A 19,791-nucleotide genomic window follows, 5' to 3' on the forward strand; every position below is an offset into this window, starting at 1 on the left:
CACACACACACACACTCCTCTGTTTTATTTCTGTATGAGTTACGAGGTTAATAAATTAATTTGGTATAAGAAATTGAAATTAAGGTCAGGTAATAATTCTAACACACACATGTTCTAACACACACACACGTCACATCATCACAACAAACAGGGCGACACTAAAGTCTGCATCCACAGGCGTTGTTGTTTATATATGATGTGTTAATTTAAGTTTTATTTAAGACCCGATGTGGTTTCGACTTTTAACAGTATGTGATGAGACCGAAACGCTCCTAACACTCGCTGGAACTGATGATGTCACCTCTACTTCTCTGCTCGAGTCCGCTTGAAGAGGATCTTGAGAGCGATACAGTGTGCTCAGTGTATCTGATCAAATCAGTAGATAAATTCAAATTTTATTTGTCACATACACAGTACGAAATGTAGTGAAATGCTTATACGACCGCCAATGACCTTAAAATAGAATTAAAGCTTATAATAAATAAATATGAATAAAAGAAATACAATAGAAAAATTTAATTGAACTAGGATAAAATAGAACTAAAAATAGAAATATGCTGTACATAAAAATAGAAATATACTGTACAAATTGAAATATACTGTACAAGAACATTTAAGAAATTGAGAAATTTTGATTTTTGGAAGAAAGATGGTGTGCAAATATGCATAGAAAAAAAAGTGTCTTATTAAGGTGCCATTATTAAAGTGTCTTTGTGCAATGGTCTAGAATGTAAACGTAAACATAAAGTGGAGATGTGAAGGTAGATGTGCGTAAATTTGTCCGAAGTGTCTATGGATATAAAAGGATTGATTGATTGATTGTGTAAAGATTGTGTTATTTCTACATAGTGGTGTGGTTGTCCTTATCGCCTGTGGAAAGAAGCTCCTCCTCAGTCTCTCTGTGTTGGCCTTCAGAGAGCGGAATCGCTTCCCAGACCGCAACAGAGTGAACAGTCCATTGTTGGGATGGCTGAGGTCCTTCACAATCTTCCTGGCCTTGGTCCAGCACCGCTTGCTGTAGATCAAGTGCAGGTCAGGAAGCTCAGCGGATCGCACCACCCTCTGTAGAGCTCGTCTGTCCTGCATGGTGCTGTTCCCGAACCAGGTCGTGATGTTTCCCGTCAGGATGCTCTCTATGGTGCAGGAGTAGAAATTCCTGAGCACCTTAGAGGGCAGTCTAAAGTCACTCAAGCGTCTGAGGTGGTACAGACGCTGTCGGGCCTTTTTTACCACGGTGTTGATGTGACAGGACCATGACAGGTCCTGCGTGATGTGAACACAGAGGTATCTGAAGCTCTCTCCACTGGGCTCCTGTTGATGATGGGGGTCTGGTAGTTCCTCACCTGCTTTGTACTGAAGTCCACTATCAGCTCCTTTGTCTTGCTGACGTTCAGGACGAGATTGTTTCTCTGGCACCAGTTCTCCAGATTTCCAACCTCCTCCAGGTAGGCCGTCTCATCAATGTTGGTGATCAGGCCCACCACGACAGTGTCGTCAGCAAACTTGATGACGGTAGTGGAGTTGGTAGTGGCCACGCATTATAGGTGTACAGAGAGTACAGCAGGGGGCTCAGAACACAACCCTGGGGGGCTCCAGTGCTGAGAGTGATGGAGGCTGAGACATGTCCGCCCATCCCTACTGCCTGTGGTCTGCCAGTCAGAAAATTGGAGATATACTGACACATTTATGAGCTGAGTCCCAGGTGCTCCAGCTTGGTGGTGAGTGTGGAGGGAATTATGGTATTAAATGCAGAGCTGTAATCAATGATCTCTGTTTGGATGTGATGTCATCAGTGCTGTCTGTCTCCTCCGTAGTCGATGACATTTTTCCTGTAATATTAATAATATCACGCATGGATCAAAATTTAACGCCCTTGTTCTCTTCTTCTCCTGTGTTTAATGCTGTATCAGAGAGCGAAAATGCGCAGGCATACCTGAGTAAAGAGAACAAAGAGCAAATGTATACGCTGGCCAGCAGGGGATGGGGGAGGGGGGGGGGCAATCGTTCCTGAGCACGGTGCGAATCAGTCATGACTAATGTAAAAACACCTTCGTTCTTTTCTAGCGGACTTGGGCACGGTTCCTGAGGGGGGACCATTGTGTTCTCACTGATCAGAGTGAAGCAGACTCGTTCTTAAAAACGATCCCGGGACGTGATGTGAAAACACCCTCGGTGGATCTCCTCCATGTTCTCTGGTTTCCTCCCTGAATTTAAACACAGGATAAACAGTGTAGACAGGAGACGAACGGACAGACGGATGGACGGATGGACGGATGGGTAAATCCTTCTTCATTTAAACAAATATTAAACTAAATATCGTTTGCCAGTTGCTGCTACTTAAGTACATCTTATTAGAAGATTCCAGAATGATTACAGGAGACGGAGGGTCTTACAACATGATGTACATGTGATACACTAACCACATGTGTGTGAGATCAAAGACTGCTCACTAGGTGCAGAGCTTTCATCTTTTACACACACTTGTCTTTGTGTTTGAGGTTTAACATCTCTCTCTCTCTCTCTCTCTCACACACACACACACACACACACTTGGTATCCCATAATACACAGCACGAGATCAGTCTCTAAACCCCCTGATCTAGTGGACTATATGAGTAGTGCCCTCTGTAGGGCGGAGTGAGAGTGTGTGTGTGTGTGTGTGTGTGTGTGTCTGTGATAATCAGTCCGGGTGGAAACAGAGAGCTGGGACACACACACACACACACACACGGTGTGGAACACTCATCATTTATCTGTGTGTGGAGTGTATAGTGACGGTAATAACCTCACACACACACACACACACACTCTGAGTGTTGAGGAGCTGAGCGCTGATTGGTCGGCGGGGGGCAGCGCGTGGCAGCGGTGGAGTGGCGCGAGAGAGCCGGTGTGTGTGTGTGTGTGTGTGTGTGTGAGAGAGAGAGCGTTAGTAACGCGACGTCATCAGTTTAAACCTCACACACACACACACACACACACACACAGTTCCAGTGTTGATGTAGACTGGACTCTCTGTGCTGCTGCTTCCGGTTTCCTGTGTAAAGGTAAGAGTCACACACACACACACACACTTCCGGTGTGTGTTATTTATTATTCAGTGTAATTAGTGAAGAGGTTCTGGGTCACACACACACACACACACACCGACCACCTAATGATGTGTGTGTGCGCGCGCGCGTCACGTTATTAATGCCGTCATGATCTGTGTGTGTGTGTGTGTGTGTGTGTGTGTGTGTGTTTAAGGACAATGTACATCTGTACAATAGAAGACTGAGTGAGATGAGATCCTGGTGTCTTTAGTATTGTGTATACACACACACACACACACACACACGTGTGTAATATGAGCCTCATGTACAGTGGTGGTGGTTATTAGAGAGATTACACACACTCCTGATGGTAGTGATGGTGTAGGTTGTTGAGTTGGAACCAGTAGACCAGTCTCAGGTCCTGTGGGTTGAGTCAGTCAGACACACCACCTCACTATAGGAACGTTATGGAGAAATAATCAGCACCACACTGTCCTAGAGGTCCTGCAGCCTTTATTCTCACTCTCACACCCCAGTCAGTAACATTCACACTCATTAACACCCAACACGAGCTACATCTAACCTGTAAGACCACCATCTTCCTGTTCTCACTGACACCATAGCTGGTATTTATAATATTTTGGTATTTTGATCCGTCCTGGTGTCATCCTGCACATCAGGCGATGGATACGCCCCACCCTGGAGATACATCCGTCAATTCTGTGGAAGTTACTTAAGGGATCGGGTTCCAGTTCGATGCTCGTATATACAATATACACAACTGTTCTCTGACCAGTCTGCGTTTTATCTTTATTTTAAAATTGATAAATAAAATACAGCTTGAAATTGGAGAGCCAGGGCGGTGGTGGATCAGTGTGTTAAGGCTCTGAGTCACTGATCAGGTCGGAGGTTCGAGTCCCAGCTCTGCCAGGTTGACGCTTATCCCTGTCTCCTCCAGGGGGCGCTGTATAATGGCTGGTCATGCGCTCTGTCCCCAGACTACAGGAACTGTGATATGTGAAGACTAGAGAATTACACTGTGCAGTAATGTTCATGTGACTAATAAAGACTGAACTTAAAAACTTAAACCAGTAGGTTGTTATTTAAGGGCATGAAGGTCTAGTGTTCTGGATCAGTTCTCACAAGAACAGTATCGTGTCGAGTGTGTTTGTAAAACCCATCAATCTCCATGATGATGAAACTGTCTCTCATGAAGACCAAACCTGAGCTCTGCTGCAGAGGAGAAGTTCATTTAGAGTCACCAGCCTCAGAAATCACCAGTTAACAACCAGCAGCTCAGATTAGAGCCGTTATGAAGCTTCACAGAGCAGAAGTAGCAGATAAACATCTCAATATCAACTGTTCAGAGGAGATTATTGTGTGTTTGGGATAATAAACACCTTCAGTATTGTTTTACAGTGTACAGAGAAATAAACATCAGGAACGACCATGTTAGAGGGGGTGTACAAACTTTTGACTGGTAGGGTTGGTTTTCTAATTTATTGTATATTTTTAAACTTTCATATTGTATTTTTAACTGTTTTTAGAAGTAAGTATTGAGTTACGTATTTGATCTGCACCATGTTTGTGCTGTTAAACCTCATACTTTCAGTCTGTAATTAACTTTACAGTTGTGTGTGTGTGTGTGTGTGTGTGTGTGTGTGTGTGTGTGTGTGTGAGGCAGAGAAAAACACAGAGTGACGATGTGGTGTGATGTAGTGTTGCTGTAAACAGCCTGAATTTCCCGTAACACTCCACCCTAAAGTGCTTTATTCCTTTTATAGCACAAGAAGATACAATCCAAGTATTTTCAGTGTGTAAGTGAATGTATAAAATGGTCTGCTGTATTGTGTGTACTGTATATATATGTATGTGTGTGTGTGTGTGTGTGTGCGTGCGGAAGTCGGCCTTACTGGTTTCAATAAGTCAGTCCAGGAGCTTGATGATAAACGTCTGTCCTGTAAATCTGTCCTGATGGTGAATAATCCTAATTTCAGAAAATCCTCAAGAAAACAGAGCTCACAGTCCAGTACAGTGGAGAACAGCTCTGAGACACAATGACGGAAGGTGCAGAGACAACACTGTTACATTTCACTGAGATTCATTTCCTTAGGCACGGTTATGGTTTTTGGCCACATGATGGCAGTGTGTGGAAAAGGGGACAGAGATTTAATAAAGTGGATTGTTATGGTTTATATTGTATATTCGTGTCAAAGGCATACAAGACTCACTTTGTCTGACTTATGAACGTCCTCCCGTGACGGAACTCATTCGTAAGTCGGTTACGACCTGTAATTGGGGTGATTTAATTTAGTCCACATTTGGCGTTCTGCACTTTGTTTAGCACCTACAGTGATCTTGCACTCTCTTTTAACCGTGTTCTCTACCTGTGTGTGTGTGTTACAGGTGGTTCTCCGAGTGTGTGTGTGTGTGTGAGACACCCCGCTGGTCATGCTGAGTGTGTGTCCTGTGCTGCTGGTTGCAGCATTTGGTGTTGTGTGTTCCACCAACTCCAACACACACCCGTCACGCCACAGACACGACTCCAACCTGGAGATCTGTATCCTACACCACGTGTGTGTGTGTGTGTGTGTGTGTGTGTGTGTGTGTGTGTGTGTGTCTGTGTGTGTGTGTGAAAAAGAGAGAGAGATTGATATTATTTTGTATTTGTATTATTTTCCTGAGTGTGTGTGTGTTAGATAAGCGTCTGTTTGAGGTGAAGAGGAAGGACCAGCTAAACGCGCTGAAGAATCTGGTGGATCTGAACGACGTTAATCAGCAGTACAAAATCATCGACATCATGCTGAAGGGGCTCTTCAAGGTACTGCGTCTTCTCATCTGTTCTCTCTTCCTTTTTTCTTTAATCTGAAACCTGGGGTCGGGACACACAGACCATAATTTAAATTCAATTATTATTTATCACATATCACCCAGATGAGGATGGGTTCCCTGTTGAGTCTGGTTCCTCTCAAGGTTTCTTCCTATTGCCATCTCAGGGAGTTTTTCCTTGCCACTGTCGCCGTCACCCTTGGCTTGCTCATCAGAGACATTTTATTCATCATTCATTCATTTAATCTCATTATCTAGACACATTTTTCTACATTTTTTTTCACACTTCCAAATATTTCCTTTAAAAAAAAATTTTTTTTTTTTCTTTTCATTTTTGTGAAGCTGCTTTAAGACAATGACCATTGTTAAAAGCACTATATAAATAAAATTGAATTGAATACACCACCGATGCCTTCAATCAAGAATAAAACTAAAACATGCTAATACATTCACTCCCTCATCGTCTATACCACCCTGAACGGGGTGCCAATCCAGCCACACTCATTCACACACTATAGGCAATTTGGGAACCCGTTAGCCTAATTTGCAGGTCTTTGGACTGTGGAGGGAAACCCACCAAGCACGGGGAGAACATGCAAACTCCACGCACACAGACCCCAAAACGGGAGTCGAACCCACTCCATGGAGGTGCAAGGCAACAGTGCTAACACTAAAGTCATTGTTGTTATATATTTTAAAAATCTGCGCGGGGATAAATATTTTATAAAACTGCAGCGTTGGTAGCACTGTCGGACCTAACAACCAGCTGTACTTCACTCTGAGTTTTGAAGTTCACACAAAAAGTTGGAAGTTAGTAAAGTTAAAGTTAGCACATTACTTTAAATTACTGTTATGACCTTGGAGAGACGAGAACACCCTGACCTGATCGCTGTTCCTGCAGTTTACTCTCAGGGTGTTTTGTTTTTCGTGTACAGAAAGTTAGTTCCACTTAATACTCTGAGAGGACGGACAAAGGACGCGGAGGGTCTTGAATAATTTGCTGGAGCTACACAACTTGTGTGTAAATAGGTGTCGGTGTGTTTAAACGGTAATGGACTGGGACCTGGTACTGGTGTCAGTGGTGGCGCTGATGCAGGCAGCAGGGCAAGGTTGGTTGGGAGCTGTCCTGAGACACGTGTGTGTGTGTGTGTGTGTGTAGGTACTAGAGGACTCCAGAGTAGTTCTTGTAGCTGCTAACCTGCAGCCAGATGATCCATTTCCTCTGGATGATAAAATTAAAGAAGGTGAGTTTCACTTCATTTAACACAGTGCATATAAGATTAAACCATAACACTGGGATGGTGTGTGTGTGTTTCTCAGCTCCTCTGTCTCGTTTTCTCTTACACAGCATACTCCCATGTGGTGGAGAACACAGCGTTTTTCGGAGACGTGGCTCTGCGTTTCCCGCGTATCGTCCATCATTACTACGACCGCAACACCGAGTGGGAGAAGACGCTGCGCTGGGGGCTGAGCTTCTGTAACCAGTCTGGAGTGTTTAACGGAGGGAATCACCAACAAGTCCTTACTCTGGTGTGTGTGTGTGGTGTTTAAAACAGACTGGAGTAGATAATGATGTCATCAAAGACGGTCCTGTTTCTGATCTCATTGTTTTGCTTACAGATGTCTCAGGAGTTGGGAATCACAGAGAAATCTTCAGACTTCATTAACCCATACCGTACAGAGAAAGATGACGTGAGACAGACAGACACACACACACACACACCAGCACTCACAAGTATACCATATGGCCAAAAATACGTGCACCCTTGACTCTCCTTGAGTGAGTGAGGGGTGCACATACTTTTAACACTATTTTCACACTTCAGTTTTCAAACATTTATTTACTATAACAACAATACAGTGCATCCGGAAAGTATTCACACGCTTCACTTTTTCCACATTGTGTTATGTTACAGCCTTATTCCAAAATGGAGTTAATTATTAATTTTCCTTAAAATTTTACAAACAACACCCCATAATCACAACATAAAATGAGTTTATTTGAAATCTTAGCAAATTTATTAAAAATGTAAAAATTAGATGTACATAATCTCAAAATTAGTCTCGGGTGCTTCCTGTTTCCACTGATCATCCTTGAGATATTTCTACAACTCGATTGGAGTCCACCTGCGGTAAATTCAGTTTATTGGACATGATTTGGTGAGACACAGTGCATGTCAGAGCACAAAACAATCCATGACGTCCAAGGAATTGTCTGTAGACCTCTTAGACAGGATTGTATCGAGGGACAGATCTGGGAATGGGGACAGAAACATTTCTGCGTCATTGAGGGTCTATATGAGCTCAGTGGCCTCCATTATCCGTACATAGAAGAAATTTGGAACCACCAGGACTCTTCCTAGTGTGGGCCGCCCAGCCGCCCAGCCGTCCAGCGATTGGAAGAGGTCTTATCGATGGGCCTTAGTCAGGGAGGTGACCAAGAACCCCATGGTCACTCTGAAGGAGCTCCAGTGTTTCTCTGTGGAGGGAGGAGAACCTTCCATAAGAGCAACCATCTCTCCAGCACTCCACCAATCATGTGTTTATGGTAGATTGGCCAGACGGAAGCCACTTCTCAGTGTATGGCGCATGACGGGCACCTGGAGTTTGCCAAAAGGCACCTGAAGGACTCTCAGAATTCTCTTTCCAGATTCTCTGGTCTGATGAGACAAAGATTGAACTCTTTGGTGTAAATGCCAGGCGTCACGTTTGGAGGAAACCAGGCACCGCTCATCACCAGGCCAATACCATTCCAACAGTGAAGCATGGTGGTGGCAGCATCATGCTGTAGGGATGTTTTTCAGAGGCAGGAACTGTGAGACTCCAGTCAGGATCGAGGGAAGGATGAATGCATCAATACAGAAACATCCCCAATGAAGATCTGCTCCAGAGCGCTCCGGACCTCAGATTGGGACCTTCAATGCTGGAGAAATGTTTAGATCCCCTTCCCCAGACCTGTGCCTTGATATAATCCTGTCTTGGAGGTCTACAGACAATTCCTTTGACTTCATGGCTTGGTTTGTGCTCTGACATGTTAACTGTGGGACCTTTATATAGGCAGGTGGATATCCAAATAATGTCAACTGAATTTACCATAGGTGGACCCCAATCTAGTTGTAGAAACATCTCAAGGATGATCAGTGAAAACAGGAAGCACCTGAGCTCAATTTTGAGTGTCATGGCAAAGGGTGTGAATACTTTTGCTGTTACAAAAAATTAATCAACACTTTCTGATCAATCAGAGATCAGAACTCAACCCTCTTTCTCTCTCTCTCTCTCTCAGGTGCTTCACACTGCAGAAGCCTTCCAGAAGATTCTCCGTGAGGAACAGAAGCGCAGGAGAAAGGAGGAGAAGAGGAAAGAGATGAGGAAAGGGCCGCGAATTTCCCGCTCTCGCTCTGAGCTCTAACGCCCCCTGCTGGATGAACTCTGAGACACGGAGACACAGATAGACGTGTGTGTGTGTGTGTGTGTCTGAGTCAGAGCTACATCAGGTGTAGGTGAGGTAGAGGATCAGGTCACTGACCGAGCGCTGAGAGAACATGAAGGTCAGGGTACACAGGAACATTCAGCTCTGATAGTTTATCAGATTCACACCGGTTTAACTTTAATACTCAAACAATATAAATAAATATATTAAAATAATAATAATAATAATGAGGTTTATTAAATGGTATAAACTTTTTGTTTAATAGAACACGGCTGTCTTTATAATGTTTAGGGTTATATATATAGTGTGTGTGTGTGTTTGTGTAGGATGTGTAATATGTGTCCTGTGTTCCAGTTCTGTGTCGAACACACACACACACACACACACCTCTACATCACTGATCATTCCCTACATGATGGTACACACCCTCCTCATCCTCACTGTAATAGAAGGCGGTGATGTGAGAGCAGCACTGGAACACAGCGGTACACACTCAGGGTCTGCTTTTATACACTCATGGGATGTGCTGCAGGAAGACCTACAGGATAGACACTGCTAGTTTATTAAAATATTCAACCCTGTGTTTGTTTGTGTGTGTGTGTGTGTGTGTGTGTGTGTGTGTCAGGAATCAGAACACGGGTACGCGAAATCACTTCTGCTTACCGAATAGGACAGGATTTATCTAGAGCTCACAGGTGGTTTCAGTCGTCCATAATAATTGACATTGTGTGTGTGTGTGTGTGTGTGTGTGAGAGAGAAATATCTTGAAATATTAATTATCTACCATTAGAGCCTGAGAATATAAAATGTGGCTTTAGGATGAATGTTGTACAACAAGTTTAAAATGACGTATTAAATATTTACTACATTTGTAATGCAGTGTAAGATGGTGTTTATTTCAAGTCCATCATCGATTATTTGTTAATTACAATGGTTCTCCACATCTGTGCGTCGTCTCTGTGTTCCCCCAAACGGAACCGACTTAAAGTAAACTGAGGCAAAGATCTGAAACAAATCACAGAATCAGCAAATCAAAGGTTAAAGAAATTTTCCAGAACAATCATATATTATTACCATGATATTTTACTGATGAGTGATTTTATAACGCTGGTGTTAAAGGTAAGTGTGTAATATAAAAACAAATCAATTACAAATACTCAAAGATTTTTAAAATACATAAAATAAAAATCAAATATATAATGTACAGTGGAACCTCGTGGAACTTCGTAACTTGGACTTTCTTTTGCTTTATACGCAGAGACACGCGTGTTATAAGACACGCGCACTTTCAAACACAAAATAAAATGTGTTTTACACACACACACACACGTAATCACAGTGTTCTAGTAAACAGACAATTCCTTTGACTTCATGCTGGGTTTGTGCTCTGACATGAACTGTTACCTGTGGGACCTTATATAGACAGGTGTGTGTCTCTCTAAATCATGTCCAATCAACTGAATTTACCACAAGTGGACTCCAATTAATCTGCAGAAACATCTCAAGGATGATCAGGGGAAACAGGATGATCAGGGGAAACAGGATGCGCCTGAGCTCAATTGTGCAAACGCTATGAATACTGATGTACAGTACATGTACTTTCTCAATTTTTTTTATACATTTGCAAAAACCTCAAGTAAACTTTTTTCATGTTGTCATTATGGGGTGTTGTGTGTAGAATTTTGAGGGGGGGAAATGAATTTAATCCATTTTAGAATAAGGCTGTGACGTAACAAAATGTGGAAGAAGTGATGCGCTGTGAATACTTCCCGGATGCACCTTATTGAGCTGCTGTTGTGGCTGCTTCTTAATTGTGAAATAGCTTACATTTAATACAAGGTCAGCTTCAGATTAGGAATCATTTACGAGCTTGTTAAATAAAGTCTTTGCCAGGCTTTTCTAAATTGACTGAGAAATTTCTTGCTCTTGTAAAGCATTTTAACATTTTGTTTTACAAGGTGCTACTGTATATAAATAATGTTTGATTCGATCTGATTTTCTTTAAATTGGATGTTATACAACTTTTATTAAAAGGTTAAATTACCTGTGGTTTCTTTTTATTTTTTTTTTTTATTAATCAATAATGTTAAGCCTGTGACATGGAGGTTAATCAGTGTCATTGTAAATGTCAGCATATTACCCAAGCATCGAACAGTGTATTGTGTAAAATGACATAAAAGCAAATGAGATTTACAAAAGACTTTAAGCACAGTAAACCGTATCTTACACAGTACAGAATCTTAGCCGCAGTAAAATATTAGAATTGTGCAAAAGTTTTAGAGCAGGCTGTAAGCCCGTGAATGATGATCCCAGCCAAGGTAGCTTAAGAAAACATAATGTGGACCTCCTCAAGTCTGGGTTCAATTTATAAATGCCTGAAGGTCCCACATTCATCTGTACAAAGAATACTATGCAAGTATACACCATGGAATCAAACAGCCATCATACTGCTCATTACAAAACATGCAAATAAATTCTAGAACAGCAGGAAAGGGGCTTGTGAGGACACTCTAGGAAACAGTTAAAAAGTATCCATATCTACAGTAGAACAAGACTGATATTGACATAACCTGAAAGGCTCCTTGACAAGGAAGGAGACACTCCTCCAAAACTAAACTGATCTGAAATGTGATGTTAAATAAATGAAGTTCTGTCCATGTATCATTTTACTGATGGGCACACATCTTCTGTCTGGCTAGTTTACTTGTGGCTTTAATGGCCGCTCTCGCTGCCTTTCTCCTGTTTATCCCTTTGCTCTCTGCTGCCTTAATTGCGCTCTCTCTCTCCTCTGATGTCACATGTATCTTTCTAAACAATTTCGCAAGTGCACCAATATACATATCAGAAATTAGGATCACTTGAGCTTCAGATCGTGACTCTTCCAGTAGACTCCAGTAAATTTTCTGCCACTCAGACTGATTCTTTCCTTCCTGATTGTACAACTTCAGTTTCTCCTGCAGCTTCTCATTCTGAATTTCCACAAGTGTTTGTTCGATATCTTGAAATGATTCCTCAGTGAAATGGTTTCCTTCATTTTCAGCCACCATCAATTCTATTTTACCCATTAAATCTCTAACCTGTGGATAGCTGGATGCATTGTTGTTCACGCAGTAGAATCGGTTTCCACAGCTCTCCACAAGAGCTTTCAGCTCCGGGTCACCTTCATCCAAGTACTGTTGAATGGTTTTTCTTGGTTTTTTATTTTCTAACTCATCCTTGCAGGTGAAGAGGATCATTGTGAATCTTTCTACATTAGCACCAAAAAGCTCTTTGATCTGCTTCACTGTCTCCTTCTCCTCTGGTGTAAACCGTCCAATTCTGATCACTATGAGGATGGCATGAGGACCTGGAGATGAATAAGTCATGCATTTTACAATATCTTTAATGGTCTCTTCATGGGTGAGTTTGGTGTCAAACAGTCCAGGTGTGTCGATGACGATTATCTGTTTATTGTCCCTCTCTATTTTTTCAGAGCTGCACTCTCGTGTTTGAGAAGATGAACTTACATCAGATGCAAACACATTTCTACCCACAATTGTGTTTCCTGTAGCACTCTTTCCTGCTCCAGTTTTGCCCAAAAGTACCAGCCTTCGCTGCTCTTTTCTCTCAGGATGCTGCTGTGGCACAATGCTTGTGTCCTCTGACACTGGAAAAGAAAAATAACTTCATTTAGTCATTTAAAGCTTAGATGTTTTGTGCATAATTCACAAGTTAACTGTAATCTTTGTTTCTGTAACTGAAGAAACTGCAGAATAACAGTCAAATGCGTAATGGGATAAAGAATGAATAAGAAACAATAACTAGAGAGGTACATTTCCTGAAGAAAATGTGAGTGGTGCTTGCCGTGGCGAAACTCTGGCCCCCCATATCTCTTCGACAATGGGATCTTGATAGCAACATGCTAATATAGCTAGCATCAAGCTAGCACCATGCTAATCAGCTAAACATCATGCTAATTACACTAGCATGATGCTAGGAACATTCTATACATGTTATTAGTGAAAAGTTAGCATAATGCTAGCGACATGCTAATAGCGTTAGCATCATGCTAGCGATGTGCTGATGAAATTAGCATAACGCTATCAAGATGCTAATTTTGTTAGCATCATGCTAGCAAAATGCTAATCGCGTTAGCATCATGCTAACAGCATGCTAATGAAGGTGCTAGGGGGCGTGGCTTATGAGCATGATGATACATGCAAAAGAGTGCCTCTACGACAGTCGGTTCCACAGTTAAATCAATTTTAAGTCTGTGGGTGGTTAATTAACCACCCACCCCTTAAAAAGGTCACAGCACCCCGTTCCCGAAGATGGGCCGCACGGTTTGACACCTCACTCATGGGACTCAGTCAAAGTTGGTCTCAATGTTAAGTCTGTGGGGGCAATTAACCACCCACCCCTTTTAACAGTGAGAGTACCCTACTCCCGAATAAGCTGCACGGTTTGACACCTCATTCATGGGTCTACGACGAACGGTGCGGGACTAGTAATTTTTTTAAATTCCCATTATAAGTCAATGGGCAAAGTCGCCAAAATCCCCATTCAAATTCTATGGGGCAACTTTGGGGACCTCTCTTGCCCCGGGGGTCGAACTTATCCCCCTGTGCGGGGTATCTTCTGACACAGGCTGCAAACCTCTTCAAATGTGGTAAATCTGACATCTCTACAAAATTCACTTTCTGCGCTACAATCCGTCAAAGTTGGCCTCAATGTTAAGTCTATGGGATTTTTTGGCCGGTTAATTGCCCCCATTCCCGTATAGGCCGCATGATTTGACACCTCACCCATGGGTCTACGACAAACGGTGCGGGACTAGTTACGCGCTGAACTTTTGTACGGAAGAAGAAGAATAATAAGAAAAAAAAATAATACTAATAAAAATAAGCCTGCAAGATAACAATAGTGATGCTTTGCAAGCACCACTAATAACCTCTATAATGGGACTTTCTTTTGCTTTATATGCACACACATTGTGTGTTATAATAAACAGTACATGCGCGTAAGGAGTCTACTATTTGAGAGATTTGAATTAATGTTTGTTAAATGTTAATGTTATATACTGTATGTTTGAGATATTATAAATCTGTATAGTTTGTTTCCTCGCACTAGTTTGTCATGCATTTCTTTATTTAAACATTACGCGTTTATAATACAAGTAAATCTGAGTATTTTAAAATTGTTGTTAAATGACTCTATGACTGTGATTAACTAGATTTAATTTTTAATTGATTGACAGCATTTAAATATATGTACAGTGTGTGTGTTATAGTACAACATTGATAACTTACAACCTATGGGCTGTTCCATGCTTTTCCTCCTATTCTGACCCAGTACGAAACTTCCTCCATTATTCTTCACTAATTTATTGATCTTGTCCAGTAGTTCTGTAACCTGATGTTTAACTGATTGTCTGTTGTTAAAAACATGAAAATGTCCACAGCACCTCTCTATCAGCTGTTTCACGTCTTCCTTATTTTGAATATGCTGCTCGATCGTCTCGTCCTCCTCTAGGTCGTCTCCTCTCGTGAAGAGCACTATGATAAATTTCTGAATGTTTGGTCCTAGCAATTGTTTAATGAACTCCAGCATCTCCTCCTCATTCTGCAACTCTTCTCCGATAGGAACCACAAGCAGAACAGCATGAAGTCCAGACTGACAAAGAGACACCAGTTTATCTTTCTCTCGGTGGAGCTCATCTGATATGAGATCTGGATTGAGCAGGTCTGGGGTGTCAATCACACACACTTTCCTTTCTGCAACAAGACAGGTTCCTAAAACACAAGTTTTCGTAACTTGCTCTTTGGAAACTTTTGGACTGCTGAACAACTTTGATCCCAGTATTGTGTTTCCTGATGAGCTTTTTCCAGATTTAGATCTCCCCAACATCAAGATCCTGAAAGTGGAATCAGCTGTACTAGAGGAGGGGCCAGCAGCAGAGTCTGAAAAAGGTAGAAAATGGATAAAGGTAAATAGTTAAGGCCAAAACATGGTATCGGTGCTAAAAACTCTCACCTAAAAGTGATTTTCAGACAGGTTCATATAACACCATTTTTTACAATACTGTAAGACTTCTTATCTCCCGATCTATGTTTCGGTTTTTTTTTTTTTTTTGCAAATATGCATACTCATTTATATTTTTACCAGATAAAAAGGAACACTTTGCCATTGTCATTCAGGTAACTCTAGGCCAATGTAGTGTATTATTTATTTATACTTTACTCCCTTTAAAGAAAATTAACTAATTTCACTCATCTCTTCTGCATAATTATCAATCTGTGTGCATTTTATTTTCTTAATTTGATCAATTGTAAAAAAAATAAATAAAAATGTTTTATGTCCACTTCAACCAAGTATAAAAATAATAATAATAAATATAGTTGCAAGCAACGATGACAGGCCCAAACACCCTGTGCCATCGCCATCCCGGGTGCACTGAGTTGTGTGTTATTTGAGTGTTAAGACCTACAAAAAGCCATCGCGCCCGGGTGCACCGCACAATTCCACACGTCACACACGATATACTGTAGGGCTGATTAGGCCCTAAATGTTTGTTAGGTGTGTGTGTGTGTGTGTGTGTGTGTGTGTCATTGATGAGTGGTTTATCTTACGCTGCATCATGATGATACCTCCTGCGACATGTTCATGATATCTCACAAACATAAAGGCCAATTTGTCTTTTCCTCATAAAGTGTTTAGGTGAAATTCCACCCATACACGTGTGACAAATATGTGAAGAAAAAAAAAATCAGGAAGGGCCAAATACTTTTTCATGGCACTGCATGTAGTCAGATTGTTCCACTGGGGTGAAACTGTGCCAGGTGGAGTTATAGCACTTTTAAAATCACACTAACTTTACACTGATCTGAATCTGCATAACTTTTTAACAACCTTGCTTCAGAAGACGGATTGAGGAAGGGCAATACATCTGTATCCGTACAGTAACATAAATGAACACGCGCTCTTTGTCGGCGGCGCCCGTGCGATCGACACACTTATCCATATAAGTAGAAAAGAGATGCAATATGGTTTCCGTCATTTTTATATATTTGTGTACAGACTGGGCCGGACGACACTGACCAACGGCCCACTGGGAAAACTCCCGCTGCTCCAGGTGGCCAGTCCACCCCTGTGTGAGTCTGTGTGTTAACATTTGTGATGTGTGTGAGAGACATGTGACTTGTTAGTGTGTGTGGGTGTGTGTGTCTGTTTCTGCTTGTGGGCATGTAAGTCAGAGATGTGAATGTGCGAGTATTAAAATTTGTGATGTCTGTGTGATATGTGTGTTTGTCAGTAGTGTCAAAAGTATTCACACCCATTACTTGAGTAGAAGTATAGATACTAGGGTTTAAAAAGACTTCTTTAGACGTTGAAGTATCAACTCAAGCTTTTTACTCAAGTAAAAGTGTAAAAGTACTGGTTTCAAAACTACTTAAAGTATAAAAGTAAAAGTAACGTGAGGGGGAAAAGCATTAAGGATAAAAGCTTAGGCTGTGCCACGGGCCTATATACTGCACTAACACCTCATAAACAAAAAGAAAAATGTGTTGTTGTGTTTTTGTTGTATTTTTTAACGGCCATAGTGATTTGGGATTCTGTATATGGCAATTGAAAAAGAATGCATTTTAGTACAACACAAATACATTAAAGAACCATATATGTGTACTACTGAGCATTAACATGTTTCATGGAGAAGAAGATATGAGAACTAGTTGCCTATAAGTATTTTAATGGTGCAAAAAGTCAAACTTCAGAGGCGTGTCATCGGTAACCTTTATTGGAATGTAAATGTACATCCAAGCTTAGCTGCAGGAATCTGTGAGGGCAACATACAGGAAAATTAGTGCACCCAGGGCAGGCTTAGTAACAATTACCCTTGTATGGTTGTCTACAATAAACATTAGTGCTGTCAGAGTGAAGGATTAATACAAGTGATTCATCAAAAAAAAATAAAAAAGATATATATATATATATATATGTGTGTGTGTGTGTGTGTGTGTGTGTGTGTGTGTGTATATATATATATATATATAGTATATCATATTCCTGTTTCCTTCCTCGCTGGTGTTTGGTTGTGACATTTCGCTCGAATCTTGAGTCTCTATCATGGACATCTTCATCTACTTATCACAACCTTATTAACCGAAAATGCTATTTCATTTAAACCTCCTTGCTGGAGTGTGTGACGTGACGTCATGTGCAGGTGTGATGGATCGCGTACCAACCAATAGTGTGTGGGCAAATTATGTTTATACTTCTCATCCAACCCCAATCAAATTCACTCCATCCGGATGGCGCGATTTATCCAGATGTTTTTTGTTTGTTTGTTTTTTGAATGACAAGCTGAAATAAAATAGGAGTAACGAGGCTATGTTTAAAATGTAAGGAATAGAAAGTACAGATAATTGCGTGAAAATGTGAGGAGTAGAAGTAAAAAGTCGGCTGAAAAAGAATTACTCCAGTAAAGTATAGATACACAAAACTTCTACTTAAGTAAGGTGACGGAGTATTTGTATTTCATTACTTGACACCTCTGGTGTTTGTGCATGTTTGTGTGTGTGTGAGATTTGTGTGTGAGATGTGTGTGTAAAATAGGCCTCAGATGCTAGAAAATAAGCCTCCCACTATGATGTGATGTCACTTAATGTGTCACTGAATATAATGTCATGCAATAAAATGCCACACAGACATTTATTAATCGTTTTTCAGTGTAAGTTTAATTATCACGGCTGACTTGTTTGAGATATCAAAAATCCCTTCGCAAATTTTGTGTCCTCACTGTCTTTAGATCACATCGGCCCGGTTTGGTTTATTGATCCTCTAAATTCTCTAGAAGGAGTAGATCAAAATCAAAACAACCGGCCTCCTGTTAGTGTTGTTCGGCTCAATGAGCTCTAAATGTCTACCGAGTTCCCTGTGCCTATGTGAAAGTGTGTATGAGTGTATGTGTGTATGCAGCAAAATCTCATGAGAGGGCCCCTGAGGGAAGCTACACCCATGGCCCAGACTCTCGGGCATCGAATGACAGCAGATTCCAATCTGTCTGCCAAAATCATGAGTTTTTGAGCAGATAAAGTCCCGCAAAAAGTCCAAAAGAGTGGGAAAAAGACAAGAAAACAAGAGGGTCCTGCACACCCTATAGTGCTTGGGGCAAGCATTAGTTGAATTCCCTGTGCCTGACTTTACTGGGCCATTTTACTGTTTGCTACTTTGGAACCTTCATACGCTCCTTTATGGCAAGTACTGTCTGGCAACTTACTGCTCAAGGCATGAATAAAATGTTCATTATTTAAAATTGTATAAAAATAATAAAAATTATGAATAATTTGTCATTTAGATAAGGCCGTTTTATGCCAAATACAAAGACTGGTTGGTCAAGGTTGTCATTCACATCTGTATAAATCACAGTCATATAGCTGGTCACAATCCCACCGACACTACCAAGGCCCACACACACAGTTGTCAGCGAACTGGCATAACCGAGGCAGGACGAAACACACACTCCAGCACAAAATGCTGAAAATGTTGCATTGTCAAAAAGTGAAATAATACAAATAAATAAAAAAATATAAAGATCTTATCTTACCCAGAGCTGTAGCTACTGTCGCCATCTTAATCTTACTTTATCACATCAGCACAAACAGCTCAACTTACCTGTAGACAAGAAAATAAACACACTATACAAATATATACCTATATATGTGTATACATGTATATAAAAATTAAGTAATTAGTAGAAAATCATACATCAGTAGGCCGTAGAGTAAAAAAACAAACAAAACGGAAAAACCTGGATGTTCCCTGTACAGTAAGAGAGGAATTCTACTTTCACTTTCAGAAAAAAAACAAAACAAAAAAAACACTGTTGAGGTCCACTGTCGCCATCTTTGGGCTGAAACAAGAATTGTAACAAAGAAAAGTAATTCTTTACTTCTTTAAAAGATGAATCTCTTTCTCTGATTAAGGTACTTCAGGCATAAAGTGAATTATGACTTTATAAATATGAATTATAATATTATATATCTCTCCCTCATCATCTATAACACTTCATCCTGTATATAGAGTCGCGACGAGTCTATCAGAGGAGACTTGGGGCACAAGGCGGGGTATACTCTGGACAGGGTACCAAGCCATTGCAGGGCACACACACACACACACACACACACACACACACACACACACTCAGTTATACGCTATGGGTAATTTGGGAACGCCAATTAGGCTAATATGCATGTCTTTGATTGTGGGGGGAAACTGGAGCACCTGGAGAAAACCCACCAAGCAAGGAGAGAACATGCAAACTCCATCATGGACACAGAACCTGTGGAACCTGGCCAAGAATTGAACCCAGAGGATAGCACTGTTTGCCTTGGAGGTACAGGGCAACAGTGGTATCCACTACATGACCGTGCCACCCCATATTAATCAATAAAAAGTTCTTCTACAAAGTGACTGACAGGTGTAGTGTAGTTTAGTTAAAGTATTTGTTTTGTTTGTGGTTTAAAA

General features: G+C 41.1%; 2 protein-coding genes across 2 annotated transcripts; one reads left to right on the plus strand and one right to left on the minus strand.

Annotated features, from left to right (window-relative positions):
* The first annotated feature begins 2,900 nt into the window (after positions 1–2,900).
* On the plus strand, positions 2,901–10,163 carry ccdc134 (coiled-coil domain containing 134). The gene is made up of 7 exons (XM_053490507.1): positions 2,901–3,044; positions 5,436–5,589; positions 5,729–5,850; positions 7,018–7,102; positions 7,207–7,388; positions 7,479–7,550; positions 9,142–10,163. The coding sequence occupies exons 2-7, from the start codon at positions 5,481–5,483 to the stop codon at positions 9,265–9,267; spliced, it is 696 nt and encodes a 231-aa protein (XP_053346482.1). The 5' UTR covers positions 2,901–3,044; positions 5,436–5,480; the 3' UTR covers positions 9,268–10,163.
* A 1,309-nt stretch (positions 10,164–11,472) lies between these two features.
* Positions 11,473–19,111, minus strand: LOC128516187 (uncharacterized). The gene is made up of 4 exons (XM_053490500.1): positions 19,033–19,111; positions 18,872–18,939; positions 14,577–15,227; positions 11,473–12,934 (listed from the first exon to the last, which is right to left on the minus strand). The coding sequence occupies exons 2-4, from the start codon at positions 18,894–18,896 to the stop codon at positions 11,955–11,957; spliced, it is 1,656 nt and encodes a 551-aa protein (XP_053346475.1). The 5' UTR covers positions 18,897–18,939; positions 19,033–19,111; the 3' UTR covers positions 11,473–11,954.
* Positions 19,112–19,791: the final 680 nt, after the last annotated feature.

Source organism: Clarias gariepinus, chromosome 28 (genome assembly GCF_024256425.1).
Source record: "Clarias gariepinus isolate MV-2021 ecotype Netherlands chromosome 28, CGAR_prim_01v2, whole genome shotgun sequence".
NCBI lineage: Eukaryota > Metazoa > Chordata > Actinopteri > Siluriformes > Clariidae > Clarias > Clarias gariepinus.

Excerpts from the sequence above, each read along its gene's own strand:
- ccdc134 (XM_053490507.1), top strand. The coding sequence starts at position 5,481 with ATGCTGAGTGTGTGTCCTGTGCTGCTGGTTGCAGCATTTGGTGTTGTG. Across the intron at positions 5,590-5,728 it reads CGACTCCAACCTGGAGATCT|ATAAGCGTCTGTTTGAGGTG; the intron begins GTATCCTACACC and ends TGTGTGTGTTAG. Across the intron at positions 7,551-9,141 it reads ACCGTACAGAGAAAGATGAC|GTGCTTCACACTGCAGAAGC; the intron begins GTGAGACAGACA and ends TCTCTCTCTCAG.
- LOC128516187 (XM_053490500.1), bottom strand. The coding sequence starts at position 18,896 with ATGGCGACAGTAGCTACAGCTCTGG. Across the intron at positions 15,228-18,871 it reads GACAGTAGCTACAGCTCTGG|ACTCTGCTGCTGGCCCCTCC; the intron begins GTAAGATAAGAT and ends TACCTTTTTCAG. Across the intron at positions 12,935-14,576 it reads CATGGAACAGCCCATAGGTT|TGTCAGAGGACACAAGCATT; the intron begins GTAAGTTATCAA and ends TTTCTTTTCCAG.